The 26,948-nt window shown below is 35.7% G+C and overlaps 1 protein-coding gene across 1 annotated transcript in view; it reads right to left on the reverse strand.

Annotated features, from left to right (window-relative positions):
- The window catches only part of LOC131190640 (A.superbus venom factor 1-like), a 47,874-nt gene continuing 20,926 nt past the window's right edge, over positions 1–26,948 (reverse strand). The window contains exons 9-18 of the mRNA XM_058167983.1: positions 23,138–23,148; positions 22,050–22,137; positions 21,524–21,598; positions 8,515–8,603; positions 7,679–7,695; positions 6,783–6,872; positions 3,945–4,028; positions 3,058–3,141; positions 1,375–1,507; positions 1–142 (exon numbers count right to left, since the gene is read on the reverse strand). Coding sequence (XP_058023966.1) covers positions 1–142; positions 1,375–1,507; positions 3,058–3,141; positions 3,945–4,028; positions 6,783–6,872; positions 7,679–7,695; positions 8,515–8,603; positions 21,524–21,598; positions 22,050–22,137; positions 23,138–23,148 — 813 coding nt within the window. The remainder of the gene's footprint in view (positions 143–1,374; positions 1,508–3,057; positions 3,142–3,944; positions 4,029–6,782; positions 6,873–7,678; positions 7,696–8,514; positions 8,604–21,523; positions 21,599–22,049; positions 22,138–23,137; positions 23,149–26,948) is intronic.

Here is a 26,948-nt window from a genome sequence, read left to right on the forward strand (position 1 = left end):
TTAATTAGGGCAGCCAAATATAGTCAGTGTGTTGGACAACTGAGCAAAGTCATCACACAAATTCTGGAATTCTTGATCCTGACATTCGTCTTCACTTGGCCATCTCTCAATCCAGGTGTTCTTTGTAATGAGGTAGGAAATACTGGAAAGAGGAAACAGGATAATTTAAAACTTAGTCCTGCAAGAAAATCAGTTCAATTGTCTCCTGTTGGAGTAATGTGCTGGGCTTGGACTGAATCCAATATAGTTTTTAATCATGTCATCCTATGAATATGACATTTTAATTTCAATTTCGATTTTAGGGTGAGAGAGGAAACTTCTTTTTCCATAAAATCTGAATCCTAAAACAACTGAATTCTAGAAAATTCAAATGGCTGCTGATTGCAACAATAATGAATGAATTCAATGATAAATCAGTTTTGTCTCATAGATTTCTTATTCCCAGTTCTAGACTTTAAGCAGTTCAGTTGAGATGTAGATCGTAGAAATTATATTTGTGGGACCCAAATGGAATGAAAACCCCCTCCAATGGCCTGCAGCTATAAACACTCAAAGGCAAGAAGAATAACAGATGCATCAGACTTGTGATAGTTAAGACAATCATAAATTCAGGAAGATTTTAAGAAGTATTAGATAAAAATGAGAACATCCTTATGTTGCTTTGGAAAGTGAAACCACTGAAGCAGTATTTTGATCTTCTTCAGGTAAATGAGTATCAACCTTAATGTTTCCAAAAATACCTAAAATAAAAGGTGCATGTTCCTAAACATAGGATGATTAATTTAATGATGTTGAGTATATACAGTAGACAGATGCAACCCTTCCCCTATTAAGCTGTCTGTACTGTAAAAATAATGGTGGAGATAATTCAGCACAAAATGAAAGGATTGGATTAGTTGGTCTGGGCTGCAAAAATTTAGACAGTACCAAATAGATACAGACAATTTTCACTTTCTGCTGCCATCATGTGCAGATTCTTGCTGGCCAGATCTGGAGGCACTGGGAAACTTGAGGTTGTGATAGAAAAGACCCCTCCAGGCAAGCTTTAGATATTCCCAGAGAGATTTAGTTGGGCAGATGGTGCTATCCATACATGAAGGAATCTAAAAATCTTAGATAAATTATAATTATAATTATAGAGAAGTCTTCCCCACAGTGTCACATCTAACCTATAGAACTCTTCCGTGGCATCCAATAAAATTGAGGAAGAATGACAATTTTGATATTAAAAGATTCAGATCATGGTTGCTTTCAAAGTTGTAACACAACATTCTATGGCGCTGTAGTTATATTGTTAAGAGTTTTATGGATTTGATAGCAGAAAAGCAGTCTATAAAATTTTAGATTTTTTTAAAAAAATAGTAGAATACATACTTATCTTTCATGGGCCACAGGTCACTGCTGAAACAGATCAAATAATCATTGTCCAGTTTCAGATTAAGAGCCTCCTGGCATTTCCTTTGACTTAGATACTGGTGGGCCTTTGCTTGTGGATTTCGGCCAGTGCCTGCAGAAATTAGATAGGATCTGAATAAATATTTCAATAGGGTTATGGTCTTTCATTGGTTTAATACATATACTGTATGTATCACATAGCCAATGGCAAGCAACTGGCAAAGAGGAAGCAGCTGTATTTAATGGGTGAATTGGTTCTTTTTTCAACTGCTATTGGTCCATATTTATTGACCTGGGGTAAATAAACCATCTTCTCAGTTCTACCTTTTTCCTTAGAGAGGCCCATTATATGCAACACAGATACTGCAGCACCTGACACTGAAAAACCAGTTCCCTACCTCAGTACTGGAGCTGAGGATGATTCAGAGAAGATTTCTATGAACAAAACTGAAAGGGGGGACTTTTTTGCAAAGGGAAGGGAGGCTAATGGTAACTCTCCTACAACAGATCCTTCCCCCACTTGTTTGGAAGATCTTCTGACTCACTGGAGCAGATTGGTCAGGATACAGAAAATTGGTAGAATGATAAAAATGTCCCCTCTTCTTTCTTCTCATGGTACTTGACCTAGTTCCTCCTTCCCTCAGACAAAATACTGAATATTTATTTAAAACAGAAACATTCTCTTTAGAAAAACCCTATTGTGAGTTTGAATAATAGTAATAATGAAGTGGAATAAGATACTTGCACAGAAAAAAGAGAAGAGATCAGTTTAAAGCCATCCTCCTCTTAGCACTTAGTACTTAGTAGCACAGTAACACTAAGACTTATATACCACCCCAACTTTGAATAGTTGCTAAAAGAAGGGTTGTAAGTAGAGGACTACCTATATTCAAATGCTCTTTTTGAGACAATTTCTATCTGATTACCTGTAGCAAACACTTCACTTTTCTTTAGAAATTTCAGCTTCTATACAATAATATATGTCAGTGGTGGGATTCAAATAATTTAACACCCGGTTCTCTGCCCTAATGATTTCTTCCAACAACCAGTTCAGCAAACTGCTCAGAAAGTTAACAACCGGTTCTCCCGAAGTGGTGCGAACTGGCTGAATCCCATCACTGAAATATGTCCTATTAGCACTTGAAACACTAGGTTTTTAATGGCTGCCCTCTTTTTTCCTTTTGAGACAACTATGACATTATTTCTCAAGGAAAATTCTAGCGAACGTTGAAGTTCTGATCATACAGATGAAAATTCAGTCAGTAAGTAAAGTTCTCCCTGGTATCTGGGTGATCCCCATCCTGTTGGCCTTTTAGAAAGCCTTCAAGAGCTGGCTTCAAGACTTTGGGTTAGAATGATTGGGGTTCCTGTCAGATACATTTGGGAGTGTGGATGTTATCAGCTGGATTCAGCCTGTGTTCCTGTCCTTTATTCATTTGTCCTATTCCATAAATAATTTCAATATATTGCATTTTCAATTTTGTTTGATTGTATTGTACATTGCCCAGAGTCGCTTTAGATTGGGGGACAATTAAAATGAATATATTAAATCAAGTTAAATACACTAATGTGAACTTTCAAATGGGGATCAAATAAACTTTCAGATTTTGTGAAAATGTTTCCACTATTTAATATGTGATACATTTACGGGAAAATTCTTACCTCTTTTAATAACTTCTAAAACCTCCATGACATAGATATCATTACCATCTTTTTCTTCTATTCGAAGCAGCTTGGTTTTGTAGACTTATGAGAACAAAGACAGAAACAATACTTATTAAAACAGCTGATTATTTTTCACCATGAGTGGCATAATCAGTGAGGCACAGGTGCTGCTAATTGTCTATGGAGATTCCCAATCACCCAGGTCATGATTGTCCCAAAGATGCTTTTCCAAAAGGAAACTGGATTTCCTTTCTTACCAAGAAAGTCCAATTGCCTTTTGGAAAAGCACCTTTGGGACAGGTACTGTTAACGTTTCCACCTAGACTATGGGCAATTCCCCAGGCTGGATCTTTGTGGCAGTCTAGAATCCTCCAGGTGAAGCCACTAAGTACTAGCTCCACTGTGGGGTACATGGAAGCAAATTGTGTATTTTCTCTTGCATGTTGTGGTTTTGTGAGTGTGATAGTATTGTCAGCCTTGAGAGGTAGTCCAGACAGGAAATATGGCCAGACAGACTAACATTACTTTTTTGAAGGATTGAGAGTGAAAACAATGAGAGTGTGGAGTGTGGAATGTTATCTGAATCCTGGTGTTTTGGCTCTGCTTATTCATTTATCCAGATCTATTTCTAGGAGCCCTTAATTGTTATGCTATACCGGAGGATCAATAACACACCAACAAGCAGCACCATGGTTACTAAAAAAAATCACTATAGGATAAAGGTGTGTAGCAGTAGCTAAGCATTCCAAGGATAAAAAATCCATGAATACTATGAATAAAATCAAAATGGTTGCTTCAGATCATGACTTCGTGATAGTTAGAAGTATACTGTTAACAATGAAAGACACCACTACCTTATTAATGAGATTCTACAATATAAATACCATAATCCACATTTTCCTTGCAGGCTTTTTCAATTCGTAACTGAAGATCAATCTTTTCCTGCTGGTTGAGCAAGGAACAGGTTTCTTCAAGGGGAGAAAAGAGAAAACAGAATGTTGGATTGATTGTTGAGGATACATGTTCTGATTTAAAAGACATGGCTAGGGCAAAAAGTAGCCAGCACAGAATAGGTAACATCTCATTTTTGGAAGTCATCTGTGTTTGATAATCAGAAACAAGTAACACTAATTTAAATGTGGCACCATATATCTAGGGCTAATCTACAAACCTAGTTATTTGATAATGTGATATTTCAAATAACAGAATAACAGATAGAGTTGTAAGGAACCTTAGAGATCTAGTCCAACCCCCTGCTCAGGCAGGAAATTCTGTACCATTTCAGACAAATGAGCCACTATGGTGCAGTGGTTAGAGCACAGTACTGCAGGATACTTCTGCTGCCTGCTGGCTGCCTGCAATTTAGCAGTTCAAATCTCACCAGGCTCAAGGTTGACTTAGTCTTTTATCCTTCCGAGGTGGATAAAATAAGAACCCAAATTGTTGGGGGTTCTTTACTCTGACTCTGTAAACCACTTAGAGAGGGCTGTAAAGTGGCATGTAAGTCTAAGTGCTATTGCTATTGCTAAATGGTTATCCAACCTCTTCTTAAAAACTTCCATTGTTGGAGCACTCATAACTTCTCGAGGGAAGTCGTTCCACTGGTTAATTGTTCTCCTTATAGAAAATTTCTCATTAATTCTAGGTTGATTATCTGTTTGGTTAGTTTCCATCCATTGCTTCTTGTCTTACCTTCAGATGCTTTGGAGAATAGGTTGACCCCCCTCTTCTTTGTGGCTGCCCCTTTAAATACTGGAGCATTGCTATTATGTCACTCCTAGTTCCCCTTTTCATTAAACTAGACATACCCAATTCCAGCAACCGTTCTTTATATGTTTTAGCCTCCAGTCCGCTAATCATCTTTGTTGCTTTTCTCTGTACTCTTTCTACATCTCAACATCTTTTTTACATCATGGTGACCAAAACAGGATACAGTATTCCATGTGTGGTCTTACCAAGGCATTTTAAAGTGGTATTAACACTTCACATAATCTTGATTCTATCCGTCTGTTAATGCAGCCTAGGTCTATGTTGGCTTTTTTGGCAGCTGCGGCACACTGCTGGCTTATATTTAAGAGGTTGTCCGCTAGGACTGCTATTCTATTAGATATCTACTATTCATCTAGCTATCACCTATACTGTATATGTATATTTTGTGTTTCTTGCCTAAATGTAGACCCTTACACTTTTCACCATTGAATTTCATTTTGTTAGATAGTGCCCAACATTTAAATCTGTCAAGTTCCTTCTGTATCTTAAGCCTGTTTTCTGGAGTGTTGGCTATTCCTGCCAGCTTGATGAGTTCCCCATCTATCCCCTCATCTAAATCATTGATGAAGCTATTGAAGTATACTAGGCCTAAGACAGAACCTTGGGGTACCCACTTCACACTTCCCTACATTTAAATGCAGTCCCATTAAGGACCATATGTTGAGTGTGGTTTGTCAGTCAGTTACAAATCCATCTGATGGTGATGCTGTCTAAACCACATTTTTCTATCTTATCAAATACGTAGGTTGTGGTCTACTTTATCAAATGCACTTTCTTATTTTCTCTGAAGAGAAAATCAGATAAGAATTGTGCTGTATTTAAGAAGCATAGGCAACCCTGGGTCTTTCAAAAGCAAATATGGCAGTTCTGATGTAAGATTTATTATGCTCTGAAATAAAAATTCAGTAATTGTGATGAACTCTGAACTAGCAATCTTTGGTACCTCCTTTTTCAAGTATGAATAAATCATTGATGGGATGTCACATAAATTGCATTTCAAGTAGAAGTCTATAAATAAATTATCTGGAAGTTATCATCACTCATATGGGGACTTATTAACGGCTTCACCATTTATTGGTGGTTGATTGCAGATTAGTTTCAGATTGCAAATTCTTTTACTCTATATAATATCAAATCATATCCCCACTTTCTATATTATTTTTATGACAATGATACATGAAGTAGTCTAAAATCAATAGATTTGTAGATGAGTAGGACTTAAACCTGAATTTACACATAATGTTCTGACAACCTTCTACTTCACCCAGATTGTCTAAGCTTCATTTTTGTTCACCACAGTGGTGCATAGCAGAGAAACTAAGCTTGTCTGCCCGTTTCTAATCTGTTTTTCTCTTCATCTCCTCCTGTGTGTATGTGAGAAAGAGGGACAGATCAACTGGGAAGCGGGGAACCAAAAGACACATGCTCTCAGTTGATGAAGAGAAAAATGTACCAACTTCTCATCTTCTGCAGTTACTTGTCCAACTGCTGACTGACTCTCAGGGGAATGAGTAACAGGCAAACGGAAGGAAATTGGCCACAGTCATCAGAGAGGGGCACGTCCCACAGGAGAATGATATTTGTTAAATATTCATATTGTATGGATACATTTTTGTTTAACTTTATTTCCTTGGTATTAATTGCTTTGGTCATACATTAGATTTAAAAAGGGGGCAGCGCATAAATAAACAGAAATGTGTGGAAACAATGAATCTTCAATCACATGTAAACTCCTTAGTAATTGTTTTATGAAGTATTGCAACTACTAAGATCCTCATATAATTTTATAGAGCACAGAGTCCAAAGTTTCCAAATAGATTCAGATTGAGAAAAATTATCATTGATTAAATTTGAATTAAATTTATATTTGCCATAGATTCCATACTAACTCTTCCCCAACTCTTCCATTTTGGTGCTCACAGACTACATTTACTTTGTTTCTCCCAACTTACCTTCTGCACATTGGCAAATGCTACCATGACATATCTTATTGAGAAGTCCTGTTCCTTTATCTGGATGGTAGAACTTGGTACATTTTTCATCTAAAGGAAGAATTAAAAGTTATGTCCATACGTCACATCAAGAAAACTATAGTGATTATAGATTTAATTACAGTTAGTCCTCAACTTACAGTCATTTGTTTAGTGACTGTTCAAAGTTGTAACAGCACTGAAAAAGTGACTTATGACCATTTTTCACACTTATGACCAGCAGTGAAATACCCCCAGTTCTATCCAGTTCGTTGAACTGGTAGCGGTGGTGGCAGGAGGCTCTGCCCACCCGCCGGGACATCATTACATCCCATTTTTTACCATCTGCGCATGTGCAGAAGAGGCACGCACAGGAGGGAGTATGCACGCTCCCATTCCCGAACCAGTAGTGAAGGTCAGTGGATTTCACCACTGCTTATGACCACTGCAAAATCCCCATGGTCATGTGATTTACATTCAGATGCTTGACAACTAATTCATATTTATGATGGTTGCAGCGTCCTTGAGTCATGTGATCACCTTTGGAGACCTTTTCACAAGCAAAATCAAAGTGGAAGCCAGATTCCCTTAGTAACTGTTAGTAACTGTGTTACTAACTTAACAACTACAGTGATTCACTTAACAACTGTGGCAAAAAAGGTTGTCAAATGGGGCAAAATTAACTTAATAAAAGTCTCACATAGCAAGATAAATTTCGGGTTCAATTGTGTTCATAAGTCGAGGAGTACCTGTATTTAGAAAAAAAGCAATCTATCATTCCCAGGGAGATGTCAAATTTGAGGCATGTCTAACCTGACAGTGCAATGGAAACTTATCAAGAGTGTTGATTGGCTGATTGAGTTTTGTTAAGCATTTACCTGAGAAGCACAGAGCCCTACAATGCAATAAGATAAATAAGAGAGGATATCCCATTATCTAATGGAGTAGGAAGTTGGAACATGGACATCTGTAGAATTCTGCTCCTTTTGTCAAAAAAGATGAAAATGGCAATGTGTTGCATGTTTTGGGCATGCATCTGATGCCCCACTTAACATAAGGAAGGGATTGTGGTGTGACAGCACAATGCTTACTTTTGTCATTCTAACTCTTCTTGATGCATCCTCACTTTTTGATAGTATAAAATAGACTACAAATATTTCTTGATTCATGACTAGAATTGAGCCCTGAATGTTGATCTTAAATTGTTGCTTTCATGTTGAGTCTTCATATGACTGGACTCCATTGTATAACCATTTTTATATTACTTGTTAAGTCAATTATTTAATTAAGTGAATTACATGGTCTTTAAGCAAGTCATGCGGTTGTAAGTTTGAATCCAGCTATTCATATGGTAGATTTTTGCCCTTTTTTTGCTGAAGAACTACCTACACTCATGATTCTTACTGTTTTCTATAAAAACCAATGCCTTGTAGAATTAAAGGCTTTAATTTTACGGAGCGTCTGGGCAACATTAAATATAATACCATGGCTCTGGTATTAGCAATACTAATACCAATACGGAGTATTATTAAGGTAGTCCTCACTTAGTGACCGCAACTGGGACCAGCAACTTGATTGCTAAGCAGAAAATCCTGTGACTGCAACTTGACTTATGACCTTTCTTGCCTTGGTCATTAAGCAAAGAGATGCAGTCGCAGAATGAAAAATAACATGATTGTAACTTACAATTTTACTTCCACTTTGAAAACAATACCATATCAATCGTACTAGTTCCAAGCAAACATGCATGTAGTTGTGAAGTATGCAAATGGCAATCACATCATTGAGGGCAATAGTTGCAATCTGAAGGATTAGTCGCAAAATTATTTTTAGCACCATTGTTAACTTTGAAAGGTTGCAGCATCCCATGTGTGTTGGTAGGCAAAGATTACAAGTGCCTTATAAGTGAGACTACAGGCCAATAATCTCATATTTTCACTGCAGTTAACAAGATCTAGTGAGAGTGAGATCAAAATGGGGATACATTGACCTTCCAGGCAAGTTAGGTAGCCTGCCTGAGCCCTTTGACATAGCAAGCAATCTTAGGGCTGCATCTATATGCAAAATGAGTGCAAATGCTTTGCATAGCAGAATGTCTTGGATGGGCACATCCTTTCCTGAAATTAAATCAGAATTCATTGATCTGTGCTGCCAACAAAAGGGAATTAGAACTGGTCATGGGTGTCTGTCGGTTCTGGTTTCTCATCATTTCCATCTTGGCAAATATGTCAGGACTGATTGGTTGGACTGGAGATTTTTTTACATAGTTATTTTGTATTCTTTTAACATTTCAGAAATGTGTATGCATTTGTGGGTATGGTTTCCAAACAGACTTTTTTGCAATTTTGCCTACTAGATACAGGTTTCACAGGTAATTTTCTCTGAAGTATTTTCATGAATTTTGCACATTTCATGGTTAAAGAGTGCACTAAAAATGCTATTCAGAAATAAAAATGATAATGAACTTTCAAAATACTAATTAGAATGGCAAAACTCTTTCTCAGCCATGATAAGCTCAGTACCACATTTCTCCCCTAAAGATGAGCATCCCGTTGCCCACCAGAGCAGAGAAAAACTTGGTCTTGGTGTCACTGGCTTTGTTCTCTGCCCCTCAGGAGGCAACCAAAGGAAGCTCAGACCAGAAGGCTGCCAAAGCATTGGACTGACCTCTGTGTCACTACCTTTAATATAGCTTCAATATTCCCAAATGATTCATTCTTCAGCTTTTATAAAATTGTTATAAAGAGATTTTTGGAAAATCAAGAATGTTTTATATGCTATCAATTGTTGTTGGGCTTTTTGCCTAGTTTTTCCAAGCTCCAATACCACTGAGTTCCTTTGGAAAGACCAGTGTGGTCTAAGGGTAAACGCACCAGGCTAGAAAGGGGGAGACCATGAGTAAAGTCCCACCTTAGTCATAAAAGCCTACTGGACGACCTTGGCCAAGTCATTCTCTCACAACCTGACTCACTTCACAGAGTGGTTGTTGTGGGGAAATTAGGACGAGGGAGGTGTGTTCAATACAACTGCCATTACCTAGATTGTAGTAGCTGTACACCTTGACTGATCCTGGTTGAATGAATGTTCAGTTGAGATCAGCATATGTGGGACTGATTGGGGTAGATTGTAGGGGTGACACTGAAATATAATTTTATCATATTTTATTTATCTATATATTAAATTATTGTATTTTATTCCAATTTCATTTTAAATCGTATTCTATTCCAATTCCATTTTAAATTGTTTTTAATCAGATTTTAATAATAATTGTGTCTGGAACTCTGCTCTTTGATATGGCCCAAGGGCTAATCAATAAAGTAAACTCAAACCCAGTGCCCAGATACAGTGCTGTCTTCCCTGTTTTGAGCCAGCAGGAAACCACACTGGCACAAAATTGGCTAAGCCCATTGCCAATTCCCATCCTGCCCCTGTTACCCCTCTATTAAATCACTACAGTCACTGGACCCTCCCCCCCTCCAAGGGAATAGGTGCTGAAGGCTAATTTCACATGAATTGAAGATCCCCTTGAGCAGTGATTGCATGAAGGGGAAAATACTGTTTCAGCATGGGTTCAAGGAAAGATCCATTCCGGCTGTCTTAACCAGAAAATGTGAGCCACATGCAGGAACAATTTACAGGTATATCAGAAAATAAGTCCTGGCCATGTTGTGTTTATACTGAGGTTAAATGTGGAGAAAATCTCTGATTATCAATGCAAGATGTTTTCATTGGAATGATTGCTAGAATTACATAGAGATCACACTAATCATAATCATAATATTATGTTTATTGTGCTCTCTATGTAATTCTATCAATCATAATATATTCAAGATGGAAGCAGCAAAGAAAACAGCATCTAATTTTGGGGAGAAAAGTTATTAAATTAAGCAGGAAAGGAGAAGAGGACGGGGGGGAAGGGGAGGGGAGGGGAGAAAAAAGGAGCAGAAAAATAGATAAGGAAGGTAGATAGGAAAAGGGAAAACAAGAAGTTGGGGTGGGGAAGGAGGAAAACACCAGTAAAATATTGGCGCAGTTAACGAACAGCTGCACGCTGAAAATCCGAGGCAGATGGTGACAGACAACAATAGATTCCCCCTCAGGAGCTAGTCAACGCTGAAAAAAGAGGCAGCTGAGAACAGCAAACAGCTAGCGGCAAGGCGGACAAGAAAAGAAGCTGCTGGAGGCAGCGAACAGGTGGGTCACACTAAATCCCTAGACCCAGATTCCAACCTAGGCAGCCCACTCAAAGAGGAAGCCCGACTCAGAGCCAGCAACCTAGAGGCAGCCCGATTACTGCAGCCCCCCCTCCAAGCATCCTTCCATTCTGGCAGCCCTCCTCAATGACCTGCCCCAGGTGGAGGAGTTGTGGAGGACTGGATCAACCTCCCTCCCCAGTGAGATTAGCTGACTGGAGAACTGAACGGCTGGCCAAGCGGTATTGATCAGAGTAGAGACAAGACCAAAAAGACCTGACCACAGAAGGACAGAAAGGAGCTGGCGGAAAAAGCGACAAGCGCCAGAGCAGCAAATGATGGAAGTTAAGACAATAAATTAAAATTGAAGACACCAATAGAGAATAAAAATAAATACAGGATACAAAACAGAAAATGTATAAAGATGTATAAATAGGCAAATAATAAGGATAGCGGTGGAATGTTAGAAATCAGGAAAGAATAGGATTAATAAAGATTAATCAAATAAGGCAAATTTTAAACAAATAAATAATAAGGTAGGAGCTCAAAAATGAAAGAAAAGAAAAAGAAAAATAAGTCTAAATATAATGCAAGGGTCCTCTTTGTAGACTTTAGTTCAGCATTCAATACCATCATTCCAGACACTCTTCTAACTAAGCTAAACCATCTACAGGTACAGAAGCTGTGGGAGGGGCCAGGCCGAAGAGAAAAATGCAGGAAGACTTCCAGCCGATGCTCCAAAAGCTTCAAGGTGCCAAGAATGGCAACTAGATTCTTAACTTGGAACGTTAATGGTCTAAATTCACCACAAAAAAGAAAAAAGATATTTCATTATTTGAAACAATTTAAAAATGACGTAATTTGCCTGCAGGAAACACATATTAGAGAAGAAGAATAGTATAGTTATATACCTAAAGAAAGAACTAATAGCTAAATTAGTTGAGGCAGATGCTCAAGGAAGATACATTGCAATTGAACTTTTAATAGAGGGGAAGAGAACACTTCTAATTGGAATATATGCACCTAATCAGCAGCAAGAAAATTTCTATAAATTTTTACATACCAAAATAATACAGTGGAATTATAAATCATTTATATTAATGGGAGATTGGAATGGAGTATTGGATAGGCGAAAAAATGAAAAACGTACTTCTCGAAATATTTCAAGTCACACAAAATTGCCTAAAGCTTTTTTTGATATGATGGAAGATCTAGAGCTGAGAGATATTTGGCGAGAATGGAATGCTGAAGAAAAATACTTCACTTTTTTTTCTAACAGACATCAATCCTTTTCTAGGATTGATTTTATACTAATTTCTACTGATTTTCTTTTCAGGGTAAAGAAGACGAAGACATGTTCAAGAACTTTGACTTTGATCAGGAAAAGGGAGTTAGGAGATCCTGGAGATTAAATGAAAATTTGTTTAGATATGAAGAAAATGTAAAGGAATGTAAAAGACAAATGAATATGATTTTTTTGTTATGAATATGAATAAGGGTACACCGATAGAAACAGTTTGGGATGCAAGTAAAGCATATATGAGGGGAACTTTAATATATATGAATAATAAATATAGACTTAAACAGCAGAAGAAGCGTAGGGATTTAGAAGAGGAAATAAAAAAGAAAGAACAATTACTCATACTTAATCCAGAAGATAAAAAAGTTAAAGAGACAATAAACATATTACAAGGGCAATTTAATATGCTGATAGCAGACCAGGTAGCAATTAATCTACAATATGTTAAGCATAATACATTTTGTAATGCCAACAAACCAGGTAGATGGCTAGCATATGCAATAAGAAAAAAACAGAAATATTATTGGAAAGATAGAATACAAAGGTAAAGAATATATCAACAGAATATGATTTAAAAAGCTTTTTAAAAATTTTATACAAAATTATATGCTAGCGACTCAATTCAAGATATAGATATAGATATAGATAAATATCTATATCTTTACAGGAAGATATAGAAGATATTTACAGGAAGAGAATATTTCTGAATTTACGCCAGAACAAAGGGAAGGATTAAATCAATCTATAACCTCTGAAGAAATTATCTTAGCTATTAAGCAGTTAAAAACAGGTAAAGCTCCAGGAACAGATGGACTAACTGCTGTTTACCATAAAAATCTACAGCTTGAAATGGTGGATCCGCTTAAGGAGTTATTTAATAAAATTCAACTTGGAAGAGATGTACCTCCATCCTGGAGATCCGCTTTTATTTCACTGATACCAAAGGAAGATCAAGATTGTACTAAACCAGAAAATTATAGGCCAATATCACTTTTGAATACTGATTACAAGATTTTTGCTAAAATACTAGCAAATAGATTAATGTTAGTTATACAACAAAAGATTCACAGTGATCAATCATGCTTTATAAGAGGAAGTCAAATGAGAAATAATGTTAGACAAATTGTGAATTTATTGGAATATCTGGAGAGAAACAACCAGGTCTCTTTTTCTTGGATGCAGAGAAGGCATTTGATAGATTGAATTGGGATTTTTTATTTAAAATAATAGAAAAGATGCAGTTTGGGGAATGTTTTGCACAAACAATTAGGGCAATATATCAGGGACAAAGAGCACAAATAATAGTTAATGGTAGTTTAACAGAAGCTTTTAAAATTGAAAAAGGGACAAGGCAGGGATGCCCTTTGTCGCCACTATTGTTTACTTTAACGTTAGAACCTTTACTGAATAAAATACGTGGGTCAAATAAAATAAAGGGAATTAAAATTAGACATCAAGATTATAGACTAAGGGCATTTGCAGATGACCTGGTTGTTATTTTATCCCAAGCAATACAATTGGTGATTCACTTGATGGATATAATTAATAAATATGGAAAGGTATCTGGATTTAAAGTAAATCAACAAAAGACAAAAATAATAACTAAAAATATGACTATACAGCAAAAAACAGAATTAGAGAGAATAACGGGATTTGAAATAGTAAAAAAGGTTAAATACCTAGGAGTGTATATTGCAGCTTCAAATGTGAAATTATATAAAAATAATTATGAAGTCTTATGGCAAAAGTGCAGAAGGAAATGGAGAATTGGAAAAAGTTGCAGTTATCTTTATTGGGAAGAATAGCAGTAATAAAAATGAATGTTTTGCCCAGGTTTTTATTTTTGTTTCAAATGATACCAATACTTAAAAAAGATGCAAATTTGAAGGAATGGCAGAATGGAATTAATAAATTTATATGGGTTGGTAAAGATCGAGAATAAAACTGAAAATAATACAGGATACACATGAAAGAGGGGATCTTAAAATACCTAATTTAAGATTATATTATGAAGCAGCTGCCCTATGACTAATTAGTGATTGGTTTAACTTAACAGAAGAAAGAATATTGAATATAGAGGGTTATGATTTGTTATATGGATGGCATGCTTACTTACTGTATGATAAAAAAGTGGATAAAGTTTTTAAAGCTCATATACTTAGAAATTATCTGTTGCGGGTTTGGAAAAAGTATCAATATAAGTTAAACTACAAAATACCTATATGGGCAAGTCCCAGGCATGCAATAGAGAATATAAGTACAGAACAAAAACAGGAGGTGATTACTTATAAAGAGCTTCTCTTTATGGAGAAGGGTAAATTACAATTGAAATCTCTAAATATAATGAAAGAAGAAAGGATAAGTCATACTTGGTTTCAGTATGTACAGCTGCAAGCTAGATGGAAAGAGGACCAGAAAATTGGCATCATGCAAAACGAGGAAAATTTGGTAAAACAGATTAGAGACCAAAGTCAATCGCATATTAAAAGATTGTATAATGCATTGTTAGAAATAGATTCAGAAATGGAACTAGTTAAGGACTGTATGATAAAATGGGCACAAAATATACAGGAACCTATAATGATGGAAACTTGGGAGAAAATTTGGGTGAGCAATGTTAAATTTACACAAGCACAAAATTTAAGAGAAAATTTCTACAAAATGTTTTATAGATGGCATCTAGATCCTAAAAAACTAGCCTGTATGTATCCGAATTTGCAAGCTAAATGTTGGAGATGTGACTGTGATGATGCTACTTATTATCACATATGGTGGACTTGTAAAATGGTGGTGAACCATTTTATTTATTTTTTTATTTATTTTATTTGTCATAACAATACATATAAGCATCACACAAAAGATTATATAGTATATAAACATATATATGAGGAAATATAAGGAGGTATAAGCATATATATATATATATATAAGAAAAAAAGAAAAACAATAGGACAGGAACGGTAGGCACATTTGTGCTCTTATGCATGCCCCTTATGGTCCTCTTAGGAATGGGGTGAGGTCAATAGTAGAAAGTTTTTGGTTAAAGCTTTTGGGATTATGGGAAGAGACCACAGAGTCAGGTAAAGTGTTCCAAGCACTGATGATTCTGTTACAGAAGTCATATTTTCTGCAATCTAGATTAAAGCGGTTAACATTAAGTTTAATCTATTGGTTGCTCTTGTATTATTGCAATTAAAGCTGAAGTAGTCTTTAACAGGAAGGACATTACAGTAGATGATTCTATGAGTTAAACTTAGGTCTTGTCGAAGGCGACGGAGTTCTAAGTTTTCTAAGCCTAGGATTTCAAGTCTGGTGGCATAAGGTATTTTGTTGTTTTCAGAGGAGTGGAGAACTCTTCTTGTAAAATATTTCTGTATTGATGTCAGAAATGTGGTATGGGTTCCAGACAGGCGAGCTGTATTCAAGGATTGGCCTAGCAAATGTTTTATATGCTCTGGTTAGTAGTATAGTGTTTTTGGAAAAGAAGCTATGCAAGATTAGGTTTACAACTCTTAGAGCCTTTTTTGCTATGTAGTTGCAGTGGGCTTTGGCACTTAGATCATTTGACATGAAAACTCCAAGGTCTTTAACAGGGTGGGGGTCATTTGTAAGGTAATGTCCATCAAGCATGTACTTAATGTTTGGGTTCTTTTTTCCAATATGTAAGACTGAGCATTTGCTGATTGAGATTTGGAGTTGCCAAGTTTTAGACCAAGCGTTAGATGATCAAGGTCTTTTTGAATGGTAGATGTATTGTCGGTGGTGTTAAATAGTTTGACATCGTCAGCAAAGAGAACACAATTACTTGAGATATGGTCACAAAGATCATTTATGTATAGTATGAAGAGTGTTGGTCCAAGGACGCTGCCTTGAGGAACGCCACTCTTGACAGGAACAGGATTTGATAGAGCATTGCCAATTTTGACCACTTGTTGTCTGTTGGACAGAAAAGCAGATATCCATTTGTGAAGGGGTCCTGAAATGCCGTAGGATTTTAGTTTTAGGAGAAGTTTATCGTGTACTACTGAGTCAAAAGCTTTGCAGAAGTCTATGTAGATTGCATCTATTGTTTTGCCTTGATCAAGATTTGTAATCCATATGTTTTTACAGTGGAGAAATTGTAAGTTACATGATAATTTTTTCCTGAAACCAAATTGTTTGTTGGAGAGTAGGTTGTTAGTTTCTAAGTGTGAGGTAATGGATTGGTTGTTGATTGATTCCATAACTTTGCAGGTGACGCAGCACAGAGAGATTGGTCTGTAATTTTCAACTAAGCTGGGGTCTCCTTTTTTGAAGACTGTGGCTAGTGACCAAAGTTTGGGAAGGGAACTGGTAGTGAAAGCTTTATCAAAGATTATGCTTAGGGGTTCTGCTATATTAGTGGAAAGTTTTTTTAAGAAGTATGCACATAGTCCATCGGGTCCAATAGATAGGGATGGTTTCAAGTTATGAAGAGCTTTTCCAACATTATCTTCTGTGAAATCTATATGTGTTAAGAAGTTGTTGTACTCATTGCTGGTACGATTTGGGAATGTCGGATATGTGTCATCGCTGTTAACAAAAACTGAGCCAAAGAATATGTTGAAGAGGTTTGCTTTAACTGTTTCGTCATTGCATTCTTTGCCGTTAGAATCTTTTAGTGGTGGCATGGATCTTGAGTCTTTAAGTTTATTGTTCACAAAATTATAAAAGGCACGAGTGGAATTTGTGCGCAGAAGGTCCTCTTCTTGCTTGGTGTGGTAATTTGTGCATTCAGTTTTTATTTGGTTGCATATATTTTTGTAGCAGTTTTTGAAATTTGCTACATAGCCTTTTTTGTTTCTTCTCCAGAGGGATTTTTTTTTGATTGAAGCTTTTTTATTGATATGGGTAATTTGCTTTTCCTGATCTTGGTGGTCGTTTGTGGTACGTATAGTTTAATGACTCTATTGATTTCAAGTAGGAAAACTCTATAGTGGTCTTCAGCAGTTATACAGGTTACGAACAGATTTTGCCAGTCCAGAGATGAGAGATCGTTGTTTATAAGGTCATAGTTGGCTTTTTTGAAGTTGTAGTTAGGAATGCTATTGTTGTGACAATTTATGTAAGGACGTATATTGAGACGAAAGTCAATCGTGCAGTGGTCGCTGTTGGAAAAGGGTTCTTTAATTTGTAGTCCATAAATTGAGTTTGTGTTGTTGCAGAAGATGAGGTCAAGGCAATTGTTGAGTCTTGTATTGTTAGTTACAAGTTGTTCAAGACCTAGGTTTGTAACAGCATTGTATAGTGTAGTATGGATTGGATCAGTTGTACATTCATTAGTTATCCAGTTAATAAGAAGTAGATTTAGGTCACCCAGGAAGATGAGAGGATATGGGCAAGAGGTAGCCCATGTTAGCAGTGAGGTTAACATATTTGCATGAGTAATGTCGTAGTTAGGGGCTCTGTAGCATAGTAAGAATCGAAGTGTGGTGTTAAGGGATAGGTCGCATACAATAGTTTCAGGAAGACAAAGTTTTGGATAAGAATTTGGTGGGTTATGCAAAATATTTTGAAAAAGAAGATAAAATTTACTCCACAATTGTTTTTACTGGGTATAATTTCGGATTGTACAATAATAGAGAGTAAATTGATTTTAAATTTAATATCAGCAGCCAGACTATTTTTAGCGCAATATTGGAAGAAGGAACATTTGCCTACGATTGAAGAATGGATATTAAAAGTTGCAAATTTAGCAGAGATGGCAAAAATTTCAGCATATTTGAAAGACTGTTCACAAGAAAGATACATAGTGGAATGGAGAAGATGGATTGACTATATTCAAAATAAATACCAGACCAAGAAATATCAAATAGTTTTTGAATGAACAGACTGCATGAATTATATTTATATTTCTCTTTATGTAAAAGGAGAGTTAAGGTCCTAGGGGAGGATGAGAATTTATGGATAGTTAATATAAGTTTAGCTTATGATTGTTAGATGTTTGTTATACCCTGTATTTTGCTCTGGAAAATCTGGGGGGGTGGGGAAGGGGGAAAGGGTGGAGGGGTGGAGGGGGAGTTTGGGGGAGGGGGGAGGGGGAAGGAGGGGAGATATTTGTTAAAATTTTGTAAAACTTTTTTAATAAAAAAAAAAAAGAAGAGGGCTGTGAAAATATTTACAGATCCCTCACATCCTGGACATAAACTGTTTCAACTCCTACCCTCAAAACGACGCTATAGAACACTGCACACCAGAACAACTAGACACAAGAACAGTTTTTTCCCGAAGGCCATCACTCTGCTAAACAAATAATTCCCTCAACACTGTCAAACTATTTACTAAATCTACACTACTATTAATCTCATTGTTCCCATCACCAGTCTCTTTCCACTTATAACTGTATGACTGTAACTTTTGTTGCTTATCACTAACTGTTAAATTATACCCTATGACCATCATTTGTGTTGTAAATGTTAAATGTTGTACCTTGATGAAGGTATCTTTTCTTTTATGTACACTGAGAGCATATGCACCAAGACACATTCCTTGTGTGTCCAACCACACTTGGCCAATAAATTCTATTCTATTCTATTCTATTCTATTCTATTCTATTCTATTCTATTCTATTCTATTCTATTCTATTCTATTCTATTCTATTCTATTCTAATAGTAAGAAGAGTAAAATAAATAAGGTAAAAAAAGGCACTGAAATCTGTAGAATAAAATGATAAAAAATAAGGATAATTACCTAGAACAGAAAAGAGAAACAAGGCACAATACCTCCCAAGAACAACAAAAGGAATTTTCAAATTTCAAATTTTGAACTTTGAAACTTTTTAATTTTGAAAACTTTAAATGAACTATTACATTTTTAAAAAATTAATTTTTTTTCTTTTGAAAAACTGTAGCAAAATCTCCCATATCTTTAAATGAACTACCAAAATGAAACATTTTAAAACTTTGTTTCTTTTTTCTTCAAATGTATACTGAGACAAAATCTACTTTTACTATTTTTTTAATTCTTAAAAGAACCAAACAGGGTGAACTAGAAGCAATAGTACCCATATGTAGGTATGATATAGTTGCAATTACAAAAATTTGGTGGGGTGAAACTCATGACTAGAATGCATTGATGGATGGAAACAAATTGTTCAAAAGGAACAGATCTACAAAAAGAGGAGGTGGAGTTGTACGACATGTAAAGAGATCACTACATAGCTACAGAAAAGCAAATGATCAAAGATAAAAACCTCCTAGAATGTATATGGGTCAATATAAAATGAAAAAAGAGTGACATTGACATAGGTGTATACTACAGACAACCCAACCAATCAAAAGAACTAGATGGACTTTTTGCCAACCAGTTAACAAATATATGTAGGAAGCATCCCATGGTAGTAACAGGAGACTTTAACTACCCTAATATCAACTGGGAGATAAACTCTGCAACAAGTGGGAGATCAAACATTCCTAAGCAACCTAGGTGACAACTTTGTCATCCAAAAGGTAGAGGAAACTAGAGGAAAAGCTATACTGGACCTAATTCTTACTAATAGAGAAGAAGCAATAGAGGGAGTTGAAGTTGTCAGAACTTTGGATGTGAGTGACCATGTCATACTGGAATTCAATATAATGCAAACACAAACATTAGAACATAATCCAACCAGTGTCTTAAACTTTAAAGAGCTGATTTTAACAAACTCAGAGAAATCCTAGGAAAGATTCCATGGATGAAGATCCTAAAGGGGAAAACAACTCAAGAAGTGTGGGAAATTGAAAAATATGATCATAAAAGCCCAGTCCAACACAATACCACTGAAAAAGAAAAACAAGAAATCCAAGAAGAAACCAGCATGGTTGCACAAAGATCTATCTGATAAACTGAAAGACAAAAAGGACAAGTCCCAAAAATAGAAAGAGGGACATATAACTAAGGCAGAATATCAGCAGATAGCCCAAATCTGCAAAGATGAAGTCAAGAAAGCAGAGGCTCAGAATGAACAGACTTACAACAAAAGTCAAACATAATAAAAAAAAGTTCCAACGTATACATAACAAGAAAGAAAATCAAGGAAACAGTGGGTCCACTAAAGAGAGAAGATGACAAGGAAATAACAAGGAGCAGAGAGAAAGCAGAGCTGCTTAACTCATTCTTTGCATCAGTCTTCACACAAAAAGAAATTATAGCCCAACCTACCAAAAACATAACTGTAACACACTGATGAGAAATAAAAATTAAAATAAGCAAGAAAATGGTAAGAGAATTCCTGTCTGATCTTGATGAATATAAATCACTGGGACCTAGCAGATTATGCTAAACCAATTTTATTTCATTCTTTGGCAAAGTGATTAAATAAGAAAACCAATGAAATGCTATGGAGATATTATACTTAGATTACAGTAAGGCATTCAATAAAGTAGATCACAATCTACTTCTTGTTAGTAACTACTTGTTGACCCGGTTTGTAACTGGTTGACAAACCGTACTCAATGAGTAGTCATTAATGATACTACATCTAGATGAAGGTATGTAAACAGTGGGGTACCACAACGTTCCGTCTTAGGTGGCAGGAATAGCCAACATCCTAAAAGTCAAACTCAGGATCCAAAAAGAACTTGATAGACTTGAACAATGGGCCCGATACAACAAAATGAATTTTAATGTGGAGAAAAGCACACTTAGCATAGTTTTACATTTAGGCAGGAAAAACCAAAGGTATAAATATACATTAGATGAAACCTGACTCAAAAATAGTAACTGTGAGAGGAATCTTGGAGTCCCAGTGGACGATCACTTAAATATGAGTCAGCAATTTGACACAATTTGATGATGCTTAGTGGAAGGGAAGGAATCTATCGAGGACAATGCTATTCACCATCCTTATTATTGTGGCAGAATATGGACAGTTAGAATAATTTAGCCAGTATATGTAAAGTATATGAGCTAGTAAACATAAGCTCAAGGGCTGGTGGCTTGTACTTTATTGCAATCATGGCAAACAGATAGGAGGCAGAATTACATTTATCCAATTATTCTTAAATATAGCAGAAATGCAGTCTTTAAATGTAATGTGTCCCATATTACAAGATATGATTATATCTCTTTCTTACTAGATATATGATCTGTTGTAGTTAATGATGGATTATGTAGGTTTATTTTGCTGAATATACCATCCTATCTTTTTCAATATAACACTCCAGAGTTTGCCTAGCAAACCAAATAATCAACCAAGCAACTACTCAAAGAAATTAATTCCATAAGTATTTACCTTGTCTAATATAATATGAGCCATATTATTGTCAACTTCATACTTGGAGATGTATCTATCTACTCCTTTAGAAAGCTAAATAATGAAAGGAAAGAAAAGAGAAGATAACATTGATTTCAGGAGTTGCAGATGATTCAAGTATGTGGAATTGTAGATGACTGAAGCCATTTATACTGGCACTGAATTACATTTATAGCCAAATCTGAAAGTATTTTCAGGTTCCTTGGATATACACCTGAGAGACTTGAAGACAACCAAAAAAAATGGTTGTAATATTATTAATTTGTCAGAGAAATTCCAGAATCACTAGAAGAGATGCACTTTTCTGATTTTATTAAAATATTATGCCTTTTATGCATCATAGAAATAAAATTCAACATCTTATTGACTGGTAGTGAAGTTCCATTCATTCTCTCTGCAGTTTTAATTATATAGGCAAATGATTAATTATAATACATTCTCTAATTCAGCATCTTCATTGAACTATAGAAACAGCCATTTCAAGCCCCATGCAAAGCTTGCCTACCCTTGTAAGATCCTCAGCATCAGGGAGAAAACCAGTCAGCATAGAAACATCAATTATTGTCATTGTAGAATCAACTTCTCCCAGATACCTAAAATCAAGAATGTGAAAAAAATGACCAATGGAGGATTTCCTAGTTCAGAAACAGTTTCCTCTTCATTGCTATGAGGGCAGTGCTGTGTTTTTAAAAAATGATTCATCTTGAAGGGGAGAAATCCAGCTATCGTCATGTCTTATAGGCTGGCACTTGAGCCACCGCAATGTATCTGCTCCAGTGGTGGGTTGCTACAGATTTGCCCTGGGTCGGGCGAACCAGTAGCGGTGGTGGCGGGAGGCTCAGCCTACCTGCCTGGATGCTTCTGCGTATGCGCAGAAGTGTCACGCGAGTGAGCGTGCATGTGCTCACGAGTGAACCGGTAGTGACGGGTTTTGAAACCCGGCCCTGATCTGCTTCTAACTCCCATAACAATTTTCATGGAAATTTTTGCAAGGTTCATGAATTTGGCTGAAAACTGAATAAGAAGCATTAAGGCATAAAATGGAATGTATTTTTGTTCTTTAAATGGCAAAACCAAAGTGAAGGCCTATCGTTTGTCTCACTCTATAGTTCTCTTGAGTCTAGCTCAACATCTGATGGATTCATGAACAAGTTTGTGGAATTTTCCTATCAACATGGAATGTATTTGCCATTACCTTCTCCTGGGTTATTTTTCTCAACTTCTGAGTCTAGAGCCCCCTGGAGGTTTCCCATTCATGTACTAGCCATCTTGCTATAGCATATTGCAATTTCTACATCCCTAAATCAGTCTGAAGGACCTGCAGTGACTTAAATCCTGCTCTTTGTTTCATCCACCAACAACAAAATGTTACAAATTGGGATGGTGCACAGAAAACAGATCGATATACAAGCAGAGGTAAAGTGTAAAGCTCGGAAAAGTATAACTATTTTCTTGAAAAGTAACACAAATACTTCTTCAGGTTATTACTCTAAATATTCAGTTACAATCCATGTAACTGAATGTTTTCTTTAACATTCAGCATTCTTACCTAGTGCAGATTTTAAGCTTGAGGGCTCCCTTGGCTCCCCTTGCCTGTTTGAAGTCTAAAAATTACAAAAAAAAGGGGGGAAATCAGACTCTGCACAAATTCTAGCAGTTTTTTTAAAGCTGAAAAGTTTGATTTTCTGGCTGTAATATCTGGAAATGGAAATCAATTAATCTAATCATTTTACCCTCTATATTTACAATTGGTTCCTTCTTGAAAGAAATCATGTGAATAAGAAATATTTAAATGAAGAATAACAAACCTAGTTTTCAATAACTGAAGAATTAGTTGTGTTGATTCTAAAACTAGAAATTTTCCAGCTGAGTGTAACTTATTCTTCATTTTGCAAGAACCAAATTTAGTTATTTTTACACAATCTGCTGTTATATGTTTTGTATGTGTATCTCTGTGTGTGTGTGTGTATGTGTGCATAAATTACTGAATCTGCACTACTATTAATCGTTTCATAGTTCCCATCACCAATCTCTTTCCACTTATGACTGTATGACTATAACTTGTTGCTGGCAATCCTTATGATTTATATTGATATATTGACCATCAATTGTGTTGTAAATGTTGTACCTTGATGAACGTATCTTTTCTTTTATGTACACTGAGAGCATATGCACCAAGACAAATTCCTTGTGTGTCCAATCACACTTGGCCAATAAAATTCTATTCTATTCTATTCTATTCTATTCTATTCTATTCTATTCTATTCTATTCTGTTTTTCCTAACTTATTGTATTGAAGTATTGTAAGAATACCACAACAGGTAGTAAAAGCATTAAGCCGCTGAGAGATGCCTCAAACTGCATGATTAGTGGCATATAAATTAGACAAATAAATTGGGGTTCTACAAAGGAAATATGGGATAAACATGTAATAAACAATATCATGAATTATATATTGCAAAGTGCCTCAATATGGTGCACAGATATAAAACCAGTAAAAATTTGGATCCTGCTTCAAACCAATCAACATGAATTAAGAGCACCTAAAAATCATTCTTCATTTAATCTCTTTCTGGAGTTTCTAAAATTAAGAATGGCATTAAATCATTTTCTCTTTGGCACCTTTCACCCTAACATGGCTCTTAGACAACTAGCTATGTGATAGGAGAACAGTGGAGACTTGGTGGGCAACAGGAGGCCTTCTAGCCTATGGCTATTTGACCATCTGTCCAAATTCTAGTTGGTTTTGCAAGCCTCTCATGGACTGCAGTTGCTGTTAGTTTGGGGTTAATTAGGAATTATATTGGCAATAAGGATCTAATATCCTCTTCTTTGCTAGACATGAGCTAATAGGATTTTTCTCTGTGCCTCCAATGAAATATAAATGATGGTAGCATGTCTGTTGCCTACAACTTCAATTCCTTTCCAATCTACATATTTCAACATCAAAACCTGTCCTTCAGTGCTCTCAATGCCTGCTTGTTCAGGGCAAAATGAAATAAATTATTTTGTTGACTTTAAGAACTAGAGTTCAAGTAAATATGAAATTGATAATGTTATTTTCTATCAAATGAGAAACTTTTTATGAATAAATAGTAGAGAAAGCTTGTTCCTTATTGGGTTCCTGACATGATGAATAGAAACACTTTAATCTTTCCCCCAATACATTTCATTAGAATCTATTTCTAGCAAGCCAAAGGCCACCAGTCAAACTTACTCAAGTGGATGTTTTCAACAGAAAGAATTTGTTGCAAACATTTGCATCCTCCTGTAACTCTGAGTTATAAATTGTCACAATGGTCATTGTTGCTTTTCCATCACTTGATGCTGACACAACAAAGTCTTCATTGAGTTTGGTCTGAAAAGCAACCAGGATTAGCATGACCTTCAACTGCAGTTCCTTGGCTATTTTGATTTTGCTTGTTATTAGTGCTAGTATTTTATTGACTTTGTTGTAACCTGATAAGAGCTAGAGGTGGAATAGATTTCAAAATATAAAAAGACCCAATCAAATATTTAGATGAAGAAACAACAGTATATTAGCAAGGTATCAACAAATCAAATTATAAAGAAAACTGATTTGCTTCTACTTTCTGAAGACACTAACCAAATTATTGTGCATTAATCTTAGCAATTTCTGTATTGATGTACATTCATAGTGATAAAGGATTCCAGATGTTTAGGGATTGCATCCAAAGTGTCTTATTACTTTTAGTACTATCTTTGCCACAGTTGTTCTGTTTTCTATTTCTATTTGCAGGTGTTTGTATTTTGTGATTTTCTTCAGTCCTTTCCCTTCTCTTCTGCTGTCTCCAGTTGCTACCATATCCACTATCAAGACTTTTTTGTTTTTCTTATCAACAATTGTTAAATCTGGAGTATTATTATTATATTCTTATCCCTTTCGTAGTGTATATAACTCAAGTCATTGAACATATCTAAGTATCCTGCCTCCTTTTTTCTCCACAATAACCACCCTATGTAGTGGGTTGGGCTGAGAGAGAATGACTGGTGTAAAATCATTCTGCCCGCTTCCCTGACTAAAGTAGGATTAGAACTTGCAATCTCTTGTTTCCAAGCAAGCACCTTTGCCACTACATCTAATTGTCTCTCAATATATCGTATATAATAGAAATGTACTTAAGTCCTCTCCAGAATTCCTTGGAGAACTATTGTTGATGGTACAAACCTAAATTTGTTTCTTGTTTTAAATAATGTTATTTTATTCAAAATATTAAAATCCAAAATAAAATAATTGAACAGAGACAGAACAAAACTAAACAAAAACATTGAAAAATGTGAATTAAAAAAGGACAAATACATATATTATCTCCCCTAGTTGAACATTGAACTCTTTTGCAGCAATAATAGCTTTCTCCTTGCAAAGCAGGTCCAAAATTTATATCTATTTGCAACCAAATTGACCTGTCATACAATACATATGTGAAAGAAAAATTGTTAATGGATTAAAGTTAAAATTAAAAGCATCCTATTAGTTGTCTGCTATTATAATTTACTGATAGAAAGTCTACATGGTTTCTTACTAACCTAAATCTGTTTTTTACTTTATAGTGTGGATGTGATATAGGCTGGTTCTTGAGTCTTGTTTCTTAAATTCTGCCACTTAAAAGCATCAACACTGCTCCATGACAAGCCTAATTCTGGCAATGGAACAGTTCTTTTGTTAAATAGAAAAGCTAAGATTGGGATAATCAGAAGCTCTTTTCATCAAGCCACCTTAAACATAAATCTGGCTAGGCCTTCAAAGATTCAGATCACATCAGCAGGTCAGATTGGTGCACAAAGTTTAGATGCAGATTATGAGAGTTTTTTCCATCTGAGTTATATTTTCTATGGTTCCAAACTGTTTTTACAGTCATGAACTGGAGTAGAGTTGTACTCTACTCCATGTAAGCAGCAAAAAAAAAAAAGGTGTATGAAAGGATGAAACAGTGCCTGTCATGGTTTATGTTCCTTAATGTACTCTTCCCTCAAATACTATTTCAGAAACATTTATTTCCGCTCGTTTATTTCAGATCCATATTTAAACATATAACTATTGGTATCATATATCTACTTTGATTCCAAATTCCTTCAGCAACATCAGAAATAGCAACAAAATTGTTTTAATGACATTATCTTAATTTCCCAAGTCATGAAGTGCTCCAGAAGTCTCCCAGAGCCATTCAAATCTCTTTATCACAGATGGAATAGTTCTTGAAAGTACAGACACAATTTTGCAATATTGTCTTAAATACAGCCTTTTGCAGCTTTGTGTGAGGAAAGGGAAGCCATTTAAAGCTACATTGTATGTTGACAAAGAAGCTAGTAGTCTTAAGCCAGTCTCCCCTGATCTGATGCGTGAACATGGGCTAATTTCCAACCACCACAATTCCAATAGGAA

This window comes from Ahaetulla prasina, chromosome 2, assembly GCF_028640845.1.
Source record: "Ahaetulla prasina isolate Xishuangbanna chromosome 2, ASM2864084v1, whole genome shotgun sequence".
Taxonomy (NCBI): domain Eukaryota; kingdom Metazoa; phylum Chordata; class Lepidosauria; order Squamata; family Colubridae; genus Ahaetulla; species Ahaetulla prasina.